A 21,435-nucleotide genomic window follows, 5' to 3' on the forward strand; every position below is an offset into this window, starting at 1 on the left:
ACCTACCCAGCAAAACTGAGTATCATGTTTCAAAGGAAAATATGGTCATTCAGTGGAATAGAGGACTTTCAAGCATTCTTGATGAAAAAACCAGAGTTGAATAGAAAATTTGACATTCAGATACAAGAAGCAAGAGAAGCATGAGAAGGTAAACAGGGAAAAGAAATCATAAGGGAACTTATAAAAGTTGAACTATTAACATTCCTACATGGAAAAACAATAATTGTAACTAATGAAACTTTTGTCAGTATGAAAATAGTTGAAGGAATAGAAATATATATATATATATATATATATATATGTTTATATATGAGGGTATATGGGCATATGAATACATATGTAAATATGTGTATATATGTTTATAGGTATACATAGATAGAGGGCACAGGACCAATTTAATAGGAAGGGATGATACTTAAAAGGTGAAATTAAGAGGGGAGAGAGGAATATAATGAGAGGAGATGGGGAGAGACAGAATGGAGTAAACTATCTCATAAAGAAGAGGCAAGGGAAAATGGTTACAATGGAGGGGAAGAATAGGAAGGCAAAAGGGAATGGGTCAACCTTATTCTCATTGAATTTGTCTTGGGGAGGGAATGAAATACACTCTACATAGGGTATCTCACCCTACAGGGGAGTAGGGGGAAAGGGGATCAGAGGGGGGATAATGGAAGGGAGGGCAGCCTGGGGGTTGGAAGTTGGAAGCATCCACTTTTAAAAAGGGACAGGATCAAAGTAGAGAACAGAACAAGTGGGAGGTGGGATAGGAGGGAGGAAAATATAGTCAGTCTTTTACAATATATCTATTATGTTATTGTTTTGCATTAGCTACACAAGTACAACCTATACTGAACTGCTTATCTTCCCAGTAAGGGTGGGTGACATGGAGGAAGGGAATGAATCTTTAATTTAAAGTTTTAAAATCAAATGTTTAAATATATATATGTGTGTGTGTGTGTGTGTGTGTGTATTATTAATACTATTTTACATGTAATTGGGAAATAAGATATATAGGCACTGGGGCATAGAGATCTACCATACAGGCACTGGGGCATAGAGATCCACCATGCCCTACTGGAAAAGTCAAAAGGGGTTTGGGAGAAAATATGGGAGAGAGCAGATTGGAGGAGGGGATATCTTGTGGGGCTTCTATTTTGGGGTGTTGGGTAGGGGGAAAATGGGGAGAAAATTTGTAACTCAGAATTTGGTGGAAATGAATGATGTAAGTCAGAAGTTAATAAAGCATTTGAAAAATGGGGAAAAAAATAGTTTAACCTTGAAGTATTGATGATGTATCTTCAGGGACTCCCTCTATGGCTTGCAAATGAATTGTGTTTTAATTAAGCCAATCCCCATTCTTTAGCATTATGCCGTGCATGTATAAGGCATTTAATAAATGCTTGATGGATTGGGATATTACTGTTTTCTTTTTTTTTTATTCAATTTTTAATTTATTAATTTGTTTGTTTCCTTTTAGTTTACAGGATTCAATTCCACAATTCCTTGAATTTCACATTTTGTCCCCCTCCTTCCCCTCCCCCCCATGGCGTCTTATAATCAAGTATAGGATCTGTAAATACTTTCACATTATACAATGGTCAGGTTATAAGGATGGATTATACCAGCTGGAATGAAAAATGATAAAGAGGACATAAAATCAAATAAGAGAACGAAAAAGATCAGGTATTTTGCTTCCACCTAGATATAAATTTAGTTCTTTCTAGTTCTTTCTCTGGATGCACGTTTTTCTCTCCATCATGCGTCTTTTGGGATTGACTTATATCCCTGCATTGTTGAGAAGAGTCCAGTCTATCAAAGTTGGTCATCACACATACGTTGTGTCTGTAATTGTGTACAAATTCCTCCTGGTTCTACTCTTCTCACTCAGCATCAGTTCTTTTAAGCCTCTCCAGGTAAATATGAAGACCGCCTGCTCCCCATTTCTTATAGCGCAATAATATTCCATAACATGCATATACCACAACTTGTTCAGCCATTCCCCAATTGATGGACACCCCCTTAATTTCCAATTCTTTGCCACAACAAAAAGAGCTGCTATAAACATTTTTGTACATATGGGTCTTTCTCCCATTTCTATGATCTCTTTGGGATATAACCCTAGGAGTGGTATTGCTGGATCAAAGGGTATGAAAGTATTTATAGCCCTTTGGGCATAGTTCCAGATTGCTTTCCAGAAAGGCTGGATCAGTTCACAACTCCACCAACAATGCATTATTGTTCCAGTTTGCCCACATCCTCTCCAGCATTTGTCATTTTCCTGTTTTGTCATCTTAGCCAATCTAATTGGTGAGATGTGGTACCTCAGAGTTGTTTTGATTTGCATTTCTCTAATCAATAGTGAATTAGAGCATTTCTTCATGTGCTTATAGATAGCTTTAATTTCTTTCTCTGAAAAGTGCCTGTTCATATCCTTTGACCATTTATCAATTGGGGAATGACTTGTATTCTTATAAATTTGACTCAGTTCTCTGTATATTTTAGAGATGAGTCCTTTGTCAGAAACATAGGTTGTAAAGATTCTTTCCCAATTTCCCACCTCCCTCCTAATCTTGGTTACATTGGCTTTATTTGTACAGAAACTTTTCAATTTCATGTAGTCAAAATTATCCATTTTACATTTTATAATGTTCTCTAATTCCTGTTTTGTCATAAAGTCATTCCCTCTCCACAAGTCTGATAGGTAAACTATTCCTTGTTTTAGCAGACTACTTACAGTATCAACCTTTATACCTAGATCATGAACCCATTTAGACTTGATTTTGGTATATGGTGTTAGATAATGGTCTATGTCCAGTTTCTGCCATACTATATTCCAATTTTCCCAGCAGTTTTTGTCAAATAGTGAGTTCTTATCCCAAAAACCAGGGTCTAGGGGTTTATCAAACAATACATTACTGTAGTCGTTGACTTCTGAATCTCGTGTGCCTAATCTATTCCATTGATCCACTCCTCTATTCCTAAGCCAGTACCAAGTAGTTTTGATGACTGCTACTTTATAGTACAGATTGAAATCTGGTAAAGCTAGTCCACCTTCCCTAGCATTTTTTTTTTTCATTAATTCCCTTGATATTCTGGACCGTTTATTCTTCCAGATGAATTTTGTTACTATTTTTTCTAACTCTATAAAGTAGTTTTTTGGTAAATTAATTGGTATGGCACTAAATATATAATTTAATTTAGGTAAAATTGTCATTTTTATTATGTTAGCTCGACCCAGGCATGAGCAATTGATATTTTTCCAATTAGTTAGATCTGACTTTATTTGTGTGAAAAGTGTTTTGTAGTTATGATCATACAGGTCCTGGGTTTGTTTTGGCAGGTAGATTCCCAAATATTTTATAATGTCTACAGTAACTTTAAATGGGATTTCTCTTTCTACTTCTTGCTGTTGAGTTTCATTGGAAATATATAGGAATGCCGAGGATTTATGTGGGTTTATTTTATATCCTGCAACTTTGCCAAATTTATTTATTGTCTCAAGCAGTTTTTTACTTGATTCTCTAGGATTCTCTAAGTATATCATCATATCATCTGCAAAGAGTGATAGCTTGGTCTCTTCTTTGCCTAACTTGATTCCTTTGATTTCTTTTTCTTCTCGAATTGCTACTGCTAACATTTCTAGTACCAGATTGAATAAGAGGGGTGATAGTGGACACCCTTGTTTCACCCCTGATCTTATGGGAAATGCTTCTAGCTTCTCCCCATTGCATATAATACTTGCTGATGGCTTTAAATAGATGCTACCTATTATTTTAAGGAAGGCTCCATTTATTCCTATGCTTTCTAATGTTTTTAATAGGAATGGATGTTGTATTTTGTCAAAAGCCTTTTCTGCATCTATTGAGATGATAATGTGGTTTCTGCTAGTTTTATTGTTGATATGATCAATTATACTGATGGTTTTCCTAATATTAAACCATCCTTGCATTCCTGGAATAAATCCTACCTGATCAAAGTGTATTATTCTTGAGATAAGTTGCTGTAGTCTTTTGGCTAGTATTTTATTTAGAAATTTTGCATCTATATTCATGAGGGAGATTGGTCTATAAATTTCTTTCTCTGTTTTATCTCTTCCTGATTTAGGTATCAGTACCATATTTGTGTCATAAAAAGAATTTGGTAGGACTCCTTCTTCACTAATTTTCCCAAATAATTTGTAGAGTATTGGAATCAATTGTTCTTTAAATGTTTGATAGAATTCACTAGTGAATCCATGTGGCCCTGGAGATTTTTTCCTAGGGAGGTGACTGATGGCTTGTTCAATTTCTTTTTCTGAGATGGGATTATTTAAGTAATTTACTTTCTCTTCAGTTAATCTGGGCAACTTGTATGTTTCTAAATATTCATCCATTTCCCTAAGATTGTCAAATTTATGTGCATAAAATTGGGAAAAATAATTCCTAATTATTGTTTTGATTTCCTCTTCATTGGAGGTAGATTCACCCTTTTCATTTTTGATACTCATAATTTGTTTTTCTTCTTTCTTTTTTTTTATCACATTGACTAAGGGTCTATCAATTTTGTTGGTTTTTTCATAAAACCAGCTCTTGGTTTTATTTATTAGTTCAATAGTTTTCTTAATTTCGATTTTATTAATCTCTCCTTTAGTCTTCAATATTTCTAGTTTAGTATTTAATTGGGGATTTTGAATTTGTTCTTTTTCTAGGTTTTTTAATTGCATGCCCAATTCGTTGAGCTCCCTTTTCTCTAATTTAATCATGTATGCACTCAGGGATATAAAACTTCCCCTAAGAACTGCCTTTAATGCATCCCACAGATTTTGGTATGTTGTCTCATTATTATCATTCTCTTGAATGAAATTACTGATTGTTTCTATAATTTCTTGTTTGACCCACTCATTCTTTAGGATCAAATTGTTTAATTTCCAGTTAGTTTTTAGTCTGTCTTTCCCTGGCCCTTTATTGCATATAATTTTTATTGCATCATGATCTGAGAATGATGCGTTTAATATTTCTGCCTTACTGCATAGAATTGTGAGGTTTTTATGCCCTAGAACATGGTCAGTTTTTGAATATGTGCCATGAACTGCTGAGAAGAAAGTATATTCCTTTTTATCCCCATTCAGTTTTCTCCAGAGATCTATCATACCTATCCTCTCTAAAATCCTGTTCACCTCCTTAACTTCTTTCTTGTTTATTTTGAGGTTGGATTTATCAAGTTCAGATAGGGGGAGATTAAGGTCTCCCACTAGTATAGTTTTGCTATCTATTTCTTCCTCTAATTCCTTTACCTTCACCTCTAGGAATTTGGATGCTACACCACTTGGTGCATATATGTTAAGTAGTGATATTGCTTCATTCTCGATGGTGCCTTTTAACAGGATATAGTTTCCTTCCTTATCTCTTTTAATTAGGTCAATTTTTGCATTTGCTTTATCTGAGATAAGGATTACTACCCCTGCTTTTTTTACTTTAGCTGAGGCATGATATATTTTACTCCAACCTTTTACCTTTACCTTGTGTGTATCCCTCTGTTTCAAATGTGTTTCTTGTAAACAGCATATTGTAGGATTATGATTTCTAATCCATTCTGCTATCTGTTTCCGTTTTATAGGAGAGTTCATTCCATTCACATTTACAGTTATGATTGTTATCTGTTTCTTTCCCCTCATCCTATTCCTGCCCCTGTTAATGTTCGTATTTTCCCTCCCTTCTCCCTTCCCCCTTAATAGTTTTCCTTTTGACCACCGCTTCCCTCAGTGTTCCCTTTTCGGCCCCCTTCCCTTTTCCTCCCCTTTTCCCCTTACTACTTCCCTCCCTACAAATCACTCCCACCCCCCTTTTGTAACCCTTTCCCCCTCCTACTGCCTGTAGCATATTGTTATACTTAATGAGGTATGCTATTTTTTCTTTGCATCAAGAATGACAGGAACAGATCTCATGCGAAGCTCCTCTCCCTCCCCTCTTTCCCTCTAAAATAATGTGTGTTCTCCTTGTTTACCTTTCTAAATCACTGTTGCTTCTCGTAATTGGAGGTTGAATTTTCCATTGAGTTCTGGCTTTTTTATCAAGAAGGTCTGGAACTCTGTTATATCATTGAATGACCATCTCTTTGCCTGGAAGAATATGCTCAGTCTCGCTGGGTATGTGATCCTTGGTTGTAATCCGAGCTGTTTTGCCTTCCTAAAAATTGTATTCCACTGCCTCCGATCTTTCAGTGTGAAGGCTGACAAATCCTGTGCAATCCTCACTGTGGACCCTCGATATTTGAATTTTTTCTTTCTGGCCGCTTGAAGTATTTTCTCTTTTATCTGGTGGTTCTGGAGTTTGGCCACAACATTTCGAGGATTTTTCAGTTTGGGATCTCTTATAGCAGGTGTCCGGTGGATTCTGTTGATTTCTATTTTCCCCTCAGGTTCTAGTATCTCAGGGCAGTTTTCCTTAACGAGCTCTTGGAGAATGTTGTCCAGGCTCATTTTTTCATCATAATTTTCTGGTAGGCCTATGATTCTCAGATTATCTCTCCTGGATCTGTTTTCCAGTCAGTTATTTTTTCTTTGAGGTATTTTACCTCTTTTTCTAATTTTTCATTTTTGTTGTTTTGCTTGGCTAATTCTTGGTTCCTCATAGAGTTATTTGTTTCCATTTGTTTAATTCTGGTTTTTAGCAAATCATTTTCCTTGGTTAATTTTTGAAGCTCCTTTTCCATATCATACACTTTTCTTTTTAGAGAGATGTTTTCCTCATAATGTTTTTCGAATTCTGCTATTTTGATTTTGAGAGAATTATTCATTTTGTCTTCTATCTCTCTCATTTTGCTTTCAAAGTTCCTTTTGATCTCATCTAGGAGAGCCTTCTGTGCTTGGGATCCATTCCCTGTTGAAGTCTCAGCTGTGGGTGTGGAGTCCACAGTGTCTCCCTCTGAGGATAGTAGGACTCTAGAGTCTTTGTCTTTGTAGTCTGCTTTCTACCCATTTTGAGGCAGTGTCCTAGCCACGCCCTTCCTCTAGGACCCCAAGCCTTTACTGTAGAGGGTTTTGCCCTGGGGCAAGAGTTACTATATTTTCAGGGTCAGAGGGGGGGTTTGGAGCAAGTGGGGTTCACTCTGCCATCCTTGTCTTTGGAGGTCCTGAAAGGGGCTTTTTAAAAAAAAAAAAAGATTTCTGGGCTATGAAGTGGTAGCCCCAAAAGTGTTTGCTGTCCAGTATAGGGGCCCCTGTATTTGCTTCTTACCTTGCTCTTTCCAGTCCCAGCCCTTTGGTGATAGGCCTGGTAGTGGACCTTGTGGTTGGTGGGAAGACTTGCCCTCTGAGTTGATCAAGTCCCTTCCCGGCCTGCGCCCCCCGCACCTTCCCGCGCAGGCCACCGCGCTGTTGCCCGCTATTATTCCTTATTAGAACTTGTCCTTCGCATCTATGTATTGATAAATCTGGAAACGGCCACAGCTGCTGCTGATCTGGAGTCCCTCTGGCTGGCGGCTGGTCAGGCCCGCCCTGGGGCTAAAGCCTTGGCGTGGGGCTGGGCTCGACTCCCAGAGCCTTGCGCTGGCCGATTTCTGACCGCCTGCCGGGCTGTTCCCAGCAGGAGGTTAGCTTCTCTGTGTCATTTTGTGGGTTCTGCAGCTCCAAAGTTTGTTTAGAGTCCCCTTTTTACATGGATTGGGGAGGGTGAAAGCTGGAGCCGCGGGAGGGTCGGAGGGTCGTGCATCTACTCCGCCATCTTGGCTCCGCCTCCATATTACTGTTTTCAACAAATATTTTATGCATCTTGGATTTCTTTTTTTATAATTTGAAGTCTATCCAACAAATATGGTTCAAACTGACTTAAAACTTTTCAAATAGTCATCCTTAACACAATAAAAAATGACAAAGATTAAAAAAAATCCCAACATTGGGGTTCTTTCAGGGGAAAAGCTATAGCAAACATACCTCCCTCTGGGAGAGAATGTCACATATTCTCCCAGCAGTAGTCCTGTATCAGCTATATTTTCAAGACACCAAATATAAAATAATTGGTCCCACTGGTTAATTTGATACTTATTCTGGAGCTGAATTTTATTGAGCCAGGTTCAATACAGGTGTCTGAGGAATACAGCTTTTTAAAACTGGACCAAGGAAAGCTTTATGGTGATGAGAGTTTACAAACCCATTTTCAGGGAACCAGAGGAAAGAGGTTTGTAGATTAAGTGAGTGTTTCCAGTGACATTCCATGGGTGAATAATTATTCTGGTGCTCCAGTTTAGTTTGCCATGATAAAATGAGACGTTTTCTAAAAACAAATGAGATCATCTTCTTTCTTAAGTTGTCTTCTTTCTTTCTAAGTTTCTGAAGGTCAGTTTCTTACTATATTTGAATCTTTTATGTCAGTCCTTCTATTATTTAACCTTTTGTAAATGTGAAATATATGAGGTTGTATATAAAAATTAAGATTTTTTTCTTTCTTTTAAAAAATTTTTAGGGCAAGCAACTAAAGTAGCCAAGGATGCTGCTAACAGATGGACTGGTATGTACTCTACACAACCCTGGCTCCATTTCACATATTCTAAAATAAACTTGTTGTGCCATAACTGTTAGGACATCAGAGATATGTGTGTGCCTTGTTCTTATAGGAGCTACAGCCCTGAAAACTTAGGTGTTGATTGGATTTTGTAAATTCAAGCATTGCTTAAAATATATACAGTGAGGTAATTCTAAGGAAGCTTATTGGGAATCCAAAAAATACATATAATTTTGTAAACCAAGTAATCACTTCAAAATCTGTTTTTTTAGGTATGCTTCCACTAAATCTCTGTGACCTTGGAAAGATTACTTTATTTCTTTGGACCTCAGTTTCTTCTGTGTAAAATCAAGGTATAGATTTGAGGAAATGGAAAGAATTCTCGTTTTGGAGTTAGGAGACCTGGGTTTAAGTCCAGCTCTGCTAGTTAGTACCAATGTGACAGCGGACAAATAATAACCACTCTTGGTGTCAGTTTCCTCATCAAAAAATGAAGGGATTGAACTAGATGACCTTTAAGGCCCCTTCCAGCTTGAAATTCATGAACCCTTTCAGATATAAGATTCTCTAAATATTTTTACATATTGAATTTGTCCAAAGCAAGACTTGCCTTGATGATTTTTGTAGCATTTAGAGCCCTGATCTTGTTCCTCCTTATCCCTTTGTTCACTAATATTTTTTCTACCTTAGTTTCACCATTTGCAAAACAAATTTAATTTATCCAGTTTGTATTTGATATATTTTCAAAAGATGAGGATTCAATTAGATATGTTTCAAAAGACCTTGAATTCTATAGATAAATATTACAAAATATCATTAAATATGTAGAAGCCTAATTAACATTGCTAAAAGTAATCAGAAAATTTTAACCCTCACATTTTTCCAGTGTTTAATTATAAAATCTGTTGGTATTACTAATGATTGGTGTCTTGTTGAAGAATCATATGTATTTGTGTACACACACACACACACAATTTTTCCTCTCTTTCTGTGAGAGAGTGCAGTTTAGATACATAGAGCATCATTGCCAGGCCTCCTGACTCCCCACCTGGGCCTGGTAGAGATAACTCATTACTCTGCCTCCACAGAAGTAATTTGAAGATCATTTGTTGTCTAAATATTACTGTAATTATTAATGACATCTACTAATACTTATAATAAATAGTACTGACAAAAATCCTTTCTGTTATTGGCAAGGTTAACATCTTAGTCCTTTGGGGCACCTTTTTTTGTATCAGTTGAATAAAATATGAAGTACACATACATAAAAAATCTAGAGAATGATAAAGAAAAAGGATTACATAATAGGATCTGGTGTTGGGAGGGCCTGGAGACCATTTAATTCAACCTATTCATTTTAGAGAGGCCAGGAGAAGGGGAAAGATTTCCAGGATTCTAACTCAGGTCCTTGGACTCCAGATTTAGGGAGCATATGTTGTTGTTGAGACATTTTTTAGTTGTATTCAATTCTTCATGACCCCATTTGGGGTTTTCTTGGCAAAGATAGTGGAATGCTTTGCCATTTCCTTCTCCAGTTCATTTTACAGATGAAGAAACAGAGGCAAAGAAGGTTAAGTGATTTGCCCAGGATCACACAGCTAGTAAGAGTCTGAGGTCAGATTTGAACTTAGGAAGATGTGTCTTCCTTGTGTCCAGCCCAGTGCTCCATCCCCTATGCCATCTAGGGAGTATATAGTCAATCACATATTTAAAAAAAATTAATAAATTTATTTTTTTTAACTAGGAGGGAAAACTTGGCATTTTTCACATCTGTATCACAAATAGAAAACAATTTCTCCAATAATTCTTACAGTACAAGTTATGTTGATAGTAAGCATTCAGTTAATGCTTAATGATCCTATAAAAATACATTCCCGCATTTCTAGTATCCTTTACTTTCTTCATGACTCAGCTGAAGCACTACCCTCTATATGAAATCTTTCCTTCCCCCCAACTGCTAATGTCCTCTTACCCTAAACTATCTTATATTTATCCTGCATTCTCCTCCCCTTCCCCACACTGTAAGCTCCTTCAGGGCAAGGACTATTTCGGTTTTGTCTTTCCCCTCATATAATGACTAACAACACCTAGTACATAGTAGGCACTTAAGTGTTTCTTAATTCAATAATTTCACTTTAGTGGTGACTTTCAGAATTGTGTTTGGAGAAATGGTGCTTAATTCTTTCTCTTTTATTTTACCTCCAACATATTTATATTGGTAAAGAGCCTAGAATATTTCAAATCAGGGATGGAAGATATTTTTAAATCTGCAGCAGCACCTGCTAAAAAAAAAAGAAAGTATTTCTATTTTGTGGTTACAACTTGATCCTCCCAACATAAACATGTGCTACAAAAAAATTCCCAAAGATACAAAGATGAGAGAATGCAAAGTACAATCAACACAAACTTGGCCTTTTTAAATTAAATATTACTTATGGAATATTACCAAAATTAAAAACCCTTGATCATATAGGTATTAGATGGAATTTCTCTTTCTTTTTACTAAAAATGTCCCAAAGATATTGACTTAACTTCAGAATTCAGTATCACAGATATTGTTAAGTGAGACATTATATTAGGTTGCCTAAAACTATAAATACATTTAGAAATACCTCAAGCAATTAGCTTATATGTTTTATGTCATAAAATATTTCTTAGAACATTCTTTTTGCAATTAACATTTAGCAAGGAAAACTAACATTTTACTACCCCTAAACTATTTAAATAATCAGTGAGACAAGAATAATTTATTACAAAATTATTCAAAGCCAAGTAGAGAGATAGGTTTATGTAGTGGATAGAGGGCCATCCTCTAAATCAGGAAAACTTGGGTTCAGATGCTGCTTTTGAAAGGACAAATTACTGAATCCCACCTTTGTCACCAATGTAGCACCAACACAGTATTCACAGCACTGATGGTGACTATGAATATGCCAATATAGTTCTCAATTACAAAATATAACAGACTCTTCATACAGAAGACAGAAGCAAAACATTTATTCAGACACCAGAAAGCCAAATCTCAACACCAGGAAACCAAATCCATCATAGCAACAAAAAAATCAGTACACCATAACACAGCAGGGAGCCACACCATCCTTTAACCTTACCACAAACAAACATTCATGAGCCTAGCTGTCACAACTATACAGTGGGAGAGAAAGGACATAGCCAAGGAGACAGCTAGGCTTGTGTTTGTTTGCCCTCTGCTGTGACTATATTGTTTAATATGCAATATCTCTTTTCATTTACCTTTGAAATATGACCCATTGTCACTTTGAATCTGCATTGGGGTTCCATAATGTAGACTTACAAGACCTAGAGTTTACAGGGTTTTTTTTCTGGGTCTCATTCTTATAAGGACAAGTCAGTAGTATACCTGAATAGGTGTCAACACAAGTACATATAAATTTGCTTCCTTTATCTTGGTGTAAGGGGCCAATATAATCTATTTGCCAAATTTGGGCTGGGACTTTTCCCCTTGCTATCTCCCCAGTTACTACCCAGGAACAGTCCATTCCTTTTCCAGTTGACATATGTGACATTCCTCTGCTATCTGTTTTAACAATGAATGAGAGATACTAATACCTTGATCTTGTGCCCACAATATGTGGCCTGGACCCCTAAATGGCCAGCTGGTTGATTGACCCATTCTGCTAGTACCAGACCATCAGTTGGTGTCAGAGTAGGGATAATATGTTGAGTAGCAATCTTTGCTAGTCAATCAGCATGTGCATTGTAATCACGTTCAAATGTCATGAGGGCCACATGAGCATCTACATGAAAAACTGACAATAGCCAAGGACATGTCCCATGTATCTTCCCATAATTCTTTGCCCCAGACTTGTTTACTATGAATTTCCCAATTTTAATTTTTCTACATGGGCAACCATGTTGCTAAGCCATTAGCTACCACCCATGAATCAGTAAATATATGACACTGTTCTCCTTGTTCTATTGAAATGGCTTGATATACTGCCATAAGTTCAGCACTTTCCAAAGTTCGCCTAGTACATGGGCTATAGGCTACCGCTTTCTTTTATGGCCCAAATATTTTGCTGTCCCATCAGTAAACCATGCATGTTTCTTCTATTCTTCAGTTAATCCATCATATCTTTCATTCTATTTTACCAAGGGACTGTACCAACTGTTGCTTTGGTTCAGGGGGCATTATCATTTCCTTCAGTATCCCTATTTACTATAGATTCATGTAGAGCAGAAAGTCCACTTTTTCCTATTTTAGGTCTATTTTGAATATGCCATTTCCATTTAATTATGCTAGCTTCTTGTGCATGTCCAATTCTTTGAGAAGCTGGGGTACTCAGGTCATAATAGGGGTTCCAGGTCTTAATATTACTTCATGGCAGTCAGTTGTTCAGTCTCCACCAAAGCCCAATATGCAGCTAACAATTGCTTTTCAAAAGGGGTTTATTCAACTCCAGATGAAGAAAGTTTCCTAGACCAAAATCCTAAGGGTAAATTTTCGCTTCATTGTTTTTAACATAAAAAAACTCCAGTTTGCATATTCATCCTGTACAGTTATTTGTAATTGCCTCAGGCCATTTTGCATAGGCCATAAATCTAAGGCCAATTGTATAGCAACCTTGGCTTCTTCAAAAACTTTACTCTGCTCAAGTCCCCAGTCAAATTCATATTTCTTTCTATTAACTTTATATAAGAGTTTCAAAATCTGTCCCAGATGTATAATGCAGTGCCTCCAATATCCAAATAATCCTATAAACTTTTGGGCCTCTTTCTTATTGGTAGGGATAGGAAAATCCTGAGTCTTTTGTTGGGTTTGCAGAACAATCTCTTGCATCTTAATCTATAATCTCACACTTTAATCACAATAATCTCCTGTATCATAATATCATGTATGTAGTAGGTAAGCTGTATACCAGGTAGCTCTGATTCATCCAAATGTTCAGCCACAACCCTGTGTCAAATAGTGGGACCATACAGATATCCTTGTGGCAAGCAGGTAAAAAGTATATTGTCTGCCCTGCCAAGTGAAAGCAAACTGGTCCCATTGTTTAGAGTCTATTGGGATGGTGAAGAAAGCACTGGCTAAATCAATGCCTCAGTAACAAGTCCCATCATATTTCTGGACAGTACTGTCACCTTATTCAGCTGTTCATAATCCACTGTCATTCTTCACATCCCATTTGATTTTCATACCGGCCAGACTGGATTATTCCATTGTGTGGTTGTAAGGACTAACATTCCTGCCTCAACATATTCCTTTATTGTACTGGTAATTTCATCTTGCCCACCTGGCACACAATGCTGCTTTAAAGTAACTACTTCAGAAGGTTAGCGATTGGGTCCATTTTCCCCACTAAAACTGTATTAATTCCTATCTTCCTTACTGCAAATTGGTACCTCCCCTCAGGTAAATTTAGAGTCATAGTTATCAATATATCTATCCCAATGATGTATTCAGGAATAGGTACAATTACCATGGTATATTCTTTCTTAGGTAATTGCCCAATTTTCATCATTAGTTTGACTTGTCTGGCTGATATTTCAGCATCTCCCAAGTCCTGTGATGGTAAGAGGAGTTCCATGTTTTAATTTGTTAGGGTTCCATATATAAGGGAGGCCTCTGCCCCAGTATCTATTAATGCCCTAGTTAGAGTATTTGATCCATTTATCCATTTTTCTAATATATGGTCAAATTGATATGGAGTCTGTAATCCCATCTATGTATTTCTTTAATCTGAGCTGGGGCTTGGCCAATTTCCTATTCTCCCTGAAGGTGTGATGAACTTAGATACAAGGACTAAGAAGAATCTGTAGGGGCAGTCCTCGCTTTCTTGGTACATTTTATATGGTTCATTAGTTGGAAACCATCAATTCTTCCAAAATCTACCCCTGCCCTCAGTAGAGTAGTAAACAGTTCTTTTCTTGTCAATCTAGTTTGACTTTGAATCCACTGGTTATTTACTCTTCTCTCTTGAGGAAATTTATCTTTTCCCCATTTCCCTAAGTCACTTAGCTATGAAATCTTATCCAGCACCTCCAAAAGAGGGTTCCCTATTTCACCAATTTGTAGAGTCAGAATTAAGTGCTTGTAAGCAGGAGGAGCCATCTTTACAATGATATTTCTATGAGAAACTACTAAGAGGATATCATGATATGAATTTGCATCTCCAACCATGACAGCTATCTTCATCACTTCCTCCTTTAACTTTCTCATACAGTCCCTAAGTGAATACCAGGGCCTCTCTCCACTAGGACACATAGAATCAGTGGGATACATTTTATCCCATCCTTGTCACCAAATGTAGCGCCAATACAATATTCACAGCACGGGTGGTAACTATGAATATGCCAAAATAGTTCTCAATCACAACCTATGACAGACTTTCCACATAGAAGACAGAAGCAAAACATTTATTCAGACACCAAAAACCCAAATCCCAACACCAGGAAACTGAATCCATCATATCAACAAAAAAGTTAATACACTATAACACAGCAGCGCGCCACACCATCCTTTAGCCTTCCCTCTCAAACAAACACTCACAAGCCTAGCTGTCTTCATGACTTATCCTCTCTCTCCCACCATCTAGCTGCTGACTCCCAGCTTCCTGTGGGCTCAGCTCCACCCTTCGGCAAACTCCTCCTACCACAGACTTCATGTGATTACATTCAGCCTGTAAGGGGGCACGGAAGATCTTCAAATTCCCTTAGGCCTATTAAAGGGAAGGGAAGATCTTGAAATTCCCATTACAATGCTATGTCCTTGAGCTTCTTGAGGGCTGTGACTATTTTTGCATTTTCTTCTTGTTCCTAGCATTTACCATTGGACCTGGCACATCATAATAACTAATAATAATTACAGCTAATATTTATGTAATATGCATTAGGGTTTGCAAGACATTTGACATATATTTTTACATTTGATAGTAAGCCTTTAATAAATGTGTATTGACTGATTAATAAAGGAACAAATCGTCCCATTTCAATCAATATTCCTCATTTTCTCCCTATATATATTACTTTGTATATACTATAGTCATGCAGCAAATAGCTAACTAACCATTATAGTGTTATTTGTGCACTAATAATAATGACTTCACTGTAAGATCATCTTCATTTATTCATCAAACTTTCTGAACATATGCTATGGGCAGGGTATTGTGGCAGATACAAAGATGACTGACACATTCCCTGCCCTCACAAAAGATGGGGAGGGGGAGGAGGGTAAGAGTGGAGAGAAAAAGTGAGAACTTGACAAGAAATGATTTAGTACTTGTGATTGTGGATGACATTGTCTTAAAAGCAAAAAGAGTTTATCCAGGGAAGATTTTATCAGTGCCTGTTTTGAATTAAATTGGTCCATTCTGCTATATCGTGGGGAGATTTACAGTTTAAATGCACACACACCCACAATCCTCCCAAACTTCCCCTTTGGTCATACACTCTTTAAATAATATCTTTTCTACTTCTCTGAACACACAGCCACGTAGTGAGGTAGCTCCCTTTAGCTGTAGAAGTTATCACAATTGTTCTGCAAATTATGGTCTTAGAGAGTCACTTGGAGCACTACAAGGTTAATTGACTTGCCTAGGGTCACACATTCTGCTTATGTCAGAGGCAGGATCAGAATCCAGGTCTTGCCAATTCACAGGTAGATGCTCTATCAATTACACCATGCTTCGCTTCACTTGTCATCATACTGCATCCTTTTTCTTTTTCCTAAAAGTCAGTACCATTCCTCTAGGAACTGAGCCCATTTGTCAAGCTACAAACACTGACCCATCTTCCTCAATATAATTTTAAAATTATTTTTTTCCTGGAATTAATATTTACTTCTCTATATCTAGCCTATTACATTATTAGCTTGAGGGCAATAGCGATGTATCCTGGTAACTTCCTGAAGTACCTGATGACCCACTTCATAAATCTTTTATTGTCTCAATACCAACAGGACTTAACAGATGATGTGATGGCACATGATGGCTGTCTGCCATCAAATCTGCTAGCTCTAAAAGCCTTCGACTACCTTAGTTTGTCTCACTTTCCTCATCTGTAAAATGAGATGGAGAGGGAAATGGCAAACCATTTCAGTATCTCTACCAAGAAATTGCCGCACATCCCACATACACACACACAAAGGGGGTCATGAAGAGTCAGACATGACTGAAAGACTAAACAACAAGAAATGATATATGTGATGACTCAAAGATAGAAGACATTTCCAACCTACACTTTCATGGAGGTGGTAGATCCATAGCCGTGGCACATACATGTTTTCAGACTTTTTTAATGTATCAGTCAGTTGTGTTGGGGTAGTATTTTCCCCTTCCCTAAAAATACTATTTATCATTTGGGTTAACTCTCTGGTAGAGCGAAGGGGAATGATAACTATAGTTACGTAAGAAACAGAAAATATCAATAAAAACTTATTTAAAAAAAAAAAGGAAGGAGGAGGGGGTGGTAGAGAACATTGTCAAGAGTAAGGAAGTCTCAATGACCATTCCTTTATCCAGGTCAGGCATGGCTTAAAGATTCAGAAGGAGTTGCCTCCTTGTATTGTGTGTTTATTGTTAGTTTCTTCTTACTCTCTCAGAATATACTTTTTTTAAATCTATACAACAAGAAGTTTTCATTCATCAACAACAACATACTTGTAACTGAAAAAAAATATTTGACAATTATTGACTAATATTGGCACATAGGTGACAATTTAGAAAAGTATCTTTGAAATGTATTATGAGTGTGCATCTACCCTGAAATATTTCTTTTCTTTTTCATAGATAACATATTTACCATAAAATCTTGGGCCAAAAGGAAATTTGGATTTGAAGAAAGTAAAATTGATAAAAATTTTGGAATTCCAGAAGACTTTGACTACATAGACTAAAACACCCTGTTCTAGATTACTTGTATGTACATGTTTAATATTATAAATTTGTATATGTACATGTATAAAACATGTATATGTACATGTTTAATATTGTCCTTCTAGGATTATCAATATGTCGTACACTTTCAACTGTGGTATTTTTTTTTATTTGAATTCCTTCAATAAAGCATAAAGTCCTTGTGTTCTGCCATTTTTTTAATTAAAATAAGTACAGTAATCTGCCTTAGGAGTAGTAAGTACCCTTTGAGGGTCTTAAGATTCTGTGTTTCTGCTGTATCTTCAGCCGTGCACTATTCAATAAAATAAGAAAATTTCAGTAAAGTTAATACATGCTTATCAGAGTTAATTGAATTTGTTTCGAGACATTATTCTAATAGGTTATGATAATATAATTATATTTTCCCTCATATATTAAATTAATAAATTAAATAATAGAAATATATGGACTAGATGGCCCCCAAGGTTCCTTCCAGCTGAAGACACATAATCCTATGAAGTATATGAAGAATTAGCTGATCTTAGGATCTGGGAAACCTGGGCTCATTTTCCTTCTGACATTTTAATTGACTCTGTGTCTCTAGGCAAGTCTTTATTTCAATGCCTCAGGCCAGCCTCTAACCTTGCAACATGTAAAATTGGTATTATTCTGTATTGCTAGAAAGATTTTCCTTACTGGGAGTTCCCTGTTTTCTGACATCATAAGTCTAGTCCAAAAGAAAATTAAAATAGGTATAATTCATTTGAGGCCTCAAAAAACATTTTTAAACCATAATTACCTTCTTTGTTATTTCCCCTGGTCTGATTTTAGACCCTAAAAAACATTACTGTCACCTGACGACTCTGAGAAATCTGTATATGGTACCCAAATAATATTGTTGAAACCCATACAAGAAATACAGAGATCCAGTGGAGTCCAGTTTAAAGTTATGTTGAAATTCCCAAAATAGCCAGAGTAGACTTTTTAAAACTTTTTCTTTTTGCTTTTTGGAGGGGGAAAGGTAGGGCAATTGGGGTAAAGTGACTTGCCTAAGGTCACACAGATAGTTTTGTGTTCAGTGTCTGAGGTCAGATTTGAACTTAGGTCCTCCTGACTCTAGGACTGGTGCTGTATTCACTGCGCCACCTAGATGACCCTTTTTTAAATCTTTAATTTTCCTGCTGCAAAGACCAAGTGATCTCACATTGCCTGGGTTTATGCAGTTTTTATGTTAATGTAACATGGGAGGGAGAGATGGCAGGAGCAATAATGACTTTTCATTTACTTCTTTAGAGATTACGAAGTGCTTTATGGCTATTATACAATTAGAGCTTCATAACAACCCAGTGCCATAGGTATCAGATACGTTGTCCTCATTTCATAGATGAGGAAATTGCTATTCAGAGAAGTTATGTGACTTGCCCGTGATCATCCAGCAAGTAAATGCCAGAGATGTGAGTGACTCCCTCCTCCCCCTTCCTTCCCTACTCCCACCATATCCTTTTATCTGTGAGCCTCTTCAAAGGTGATGATGTATCTTAAAGCACACTTGAACATCATTATTAGCTGTGACATTCAGGGATTTTTTAAATTAAATTAATTTTTTTCAATTAACAAACACTTTGTTGTTTTCTTCCTTCCACCTCACTCCAATCCACAATTAGGCAATTGTTTTTTTTTTTAATTTGTAAAAAATAAATGTGTAGTCAAGCAAAACAAATTCTTGCATTAGCCATGTTCAAACAAATATAGGTCTCATTCTGCACTCCGACTCAATCACCCCTCTGTCAGGACATTGTCATTCAAGGATTTTTAAAACCCCCAAAAGGGGGTTAAAAAGAAACACCCCACATGTAATTTTTTCTCACTTGATGAAAGATGTTATTTGGAGTATTTGCTTGACAGCTGTTTACAACATGATTTACTTTACTGCCTCCATTTTTTTCCTCTAAGTAATCGAATGCAGATATTTTCTCTTTGACAGCTTGAAAGAAATATTCCTTATATCTAAAGTGACCCAAATGACATTCATTATGTTTGCTAGTGAATTTGGTCTTTGTCCATCCAGAGTGGCCCAAGGCTCCATAATCACTTCCTGCAGGTGGGTAGGAGAGGATTGGTCCATCACCACTTGTTGTGTAAGAGTTTATGTTGCCTGGGGAAATGATTCTCTTTGGAAAGGAGGTTTAGTGTAGGAGAGGAATAAATAGCCTGTCACACTGCAGGTCAGCGAGACAAGTCATCCTCTTTAGACCACCATATTACCAGAGAAGAAACTTTCCTGTTCAAGGAAGGAGCTGTTGTGTATAATATCCTTTGCAAATCTTTTAAATTCTAAAATTAATGCACCTAAAAACATTATTTAGCCACACGTGAGTTAGGGAGAGACGACTCTCCCTACCTTATTAAAAAGATATCGTAGAGGTAGAAATGAGAAGGTTAAAGAGCTAAACCTCGGACAAAGGACTTCATCCCAATCTTTCAGGGCTTTTTATTGGAGTTGTAGTCTACTATAGGGCACAGTTACAATGGCCTAGGACCCTCAACCTCCTGTTTCTTCTTAGTCCCTTGACCTGTTTAACTCCGAGACTTGACACTACTTTAGATATGTTTGGAGTCAGCATAGAGATTCTCAACCAAATTCTAGCCTTTCATCTACTCAGTAACTGACCCAACTTCCTAGATCTCTTTGATAGGGTCAAAAAGTCCCTTGAAAGGTGATGTTTGTTAGAGTTAAAGTCAATGAGGGGAAGGACCAGTTCTTTTTTTAGAACCTACATAGCACAGTACCTCATACATAGTAGACACTTTGAAAATACTGATTGAATAGCCTCCATTCCCTTGCTTTCAACTATTATAAGCAGCTAAAATCTATCCTTTTATTTTTTTTTAAAGAATAATAAGTAAAAAGAATTTACAAACCAGTGGTTAATATCCTTGATTGTCCAGAAATTTTTCATGTTCAGATCCACTCACTAGGGACAGGATGATTGAATGGGAAAATGTATTGAGGGCTTACTGGGTACAAATACAAAGAGAAAACCAGAGACAGTCCCTGCTCTAAACTCACAGTAAAAAAAAATGAATGTTCATGATGGAGGAACAAAGCAACCCCTCCCCCTTTTTACATCTGACTTGTAGTTGGCTTATAGTATTGATAAAGATCTGGGTGTGTCTCAGAAATAGCTGCCATTATATCTATTCCTTTAAGATCAGAAAAAAGAAATGAATAATTGTGCTAAGTGCTGGACCCTGTCAGAATGGTTTGGAGAGTCAAGAAGTTTTAGGGCAAGGCCTGCACAACTTGGCAGCAGGTGGGGGCCAAAACTGAAATCAGCTAACCTTCAGGCTGCAGATAAGTTTTTAGCAGCTCACTTTCCAAGTAAAGGTATAATTCATGATTTATCAAAATGTAATCCAGAAATTGCAATCAGTAAACACTTCTTTCGGAAGTCACCTTCAGCAAAAGACTTCCCAGCAGCAGCAATTTCTTTAGAAATCTGTAAATTAACCTTAGTAGCTGCATCCTTTTCTCAGTTTGCTTTCTTGAAAAACCATTGTTCCCCAGTGAGATTTTTCAACAATTTGGACACTTTAATTTGTTTTTCATTGATGGTCCAGTTTGCTTAAGTCAGGATCTTTTGTTTCAAAATGGCAATGAAGATTGTATTCCTTCAGAACAGCTATCAAGGCACAGTTTTTTGTTTCTCATGTAAAAAAACAAGTATCTATTTGTCCATTCTGGATTAACTACTCTATGTTCTGATTTGATCTTCCCTTTCTTTTTATCATCTGTTTTACAAAAACTTTAATGTTCTAACCAAAAGATTTCCACAGCAACTGCTCACATACAAAGCAAAACCGAACTGAGTGTCTGACATTGGAGAGAGCGCCAGACACTTATGTGACTTGGAGGGCAGCAGTGCAGGCCACACAGCGCTGTTGCCGTTCATCACATAGCGTGATGAACGTGACTGCACTCACTTTGTCCCTGTTCAACTCTACTGATGACCTAAAACACAATGAAAAGAGAACTCTTGCTCCTCTCAGGTCACATGACAAACAAGAGAGAGCACGCACTGGTGACCCACCCACGGAGTTACATT

General features: G+C 36.9%; 1 protein-coding gene across 1 annotated transcript in view; it reads left to right on the top strand.

Annotated features, from left to right (window-relative positions):
• MND1 (meiotic nuclear divisions 1) overlaps positions 1-17,533 on the top strand; it is a 138,693-nt gene extending 121,160 nt beyond the window's left edge. The window contains exons 6-7 of the mRNA XM_069105578.1: positions 8,439-8,483; positions 17,243-17,533. Coding sequence (XP_068961679.1) covers positions 8,439-8,483; positions 17,243-17,349 — 152 coding nt within the window. The 3' untranslated portion in view covers positions 17,350-17,533. The remainder of the gene's footprint in view (positions 1-8,438; positions 8,484-17,242) is intronic.
• The last annotated feature ends 3,902 nt before the right edge of the window (positions 17,534-21,435 follow it).

Source organism: Petaurus breviceps, unplaced genomic scaffold (genome assembly GCF_028583685.1).
Source record: "Petaurus breviceps papuanus isolate PSGF00001 unplaced genomic scaffold, PetGlider_PUasm1.0 76, whole genome shotgun sequence".
NCBI classification, from domain to species: domain Eukaryota; kingdom Metazoa; phylum Chordata; class Mammalia; order Diprotodontia; family Petauridae; genus Petaurus; species Petaurus breviceps.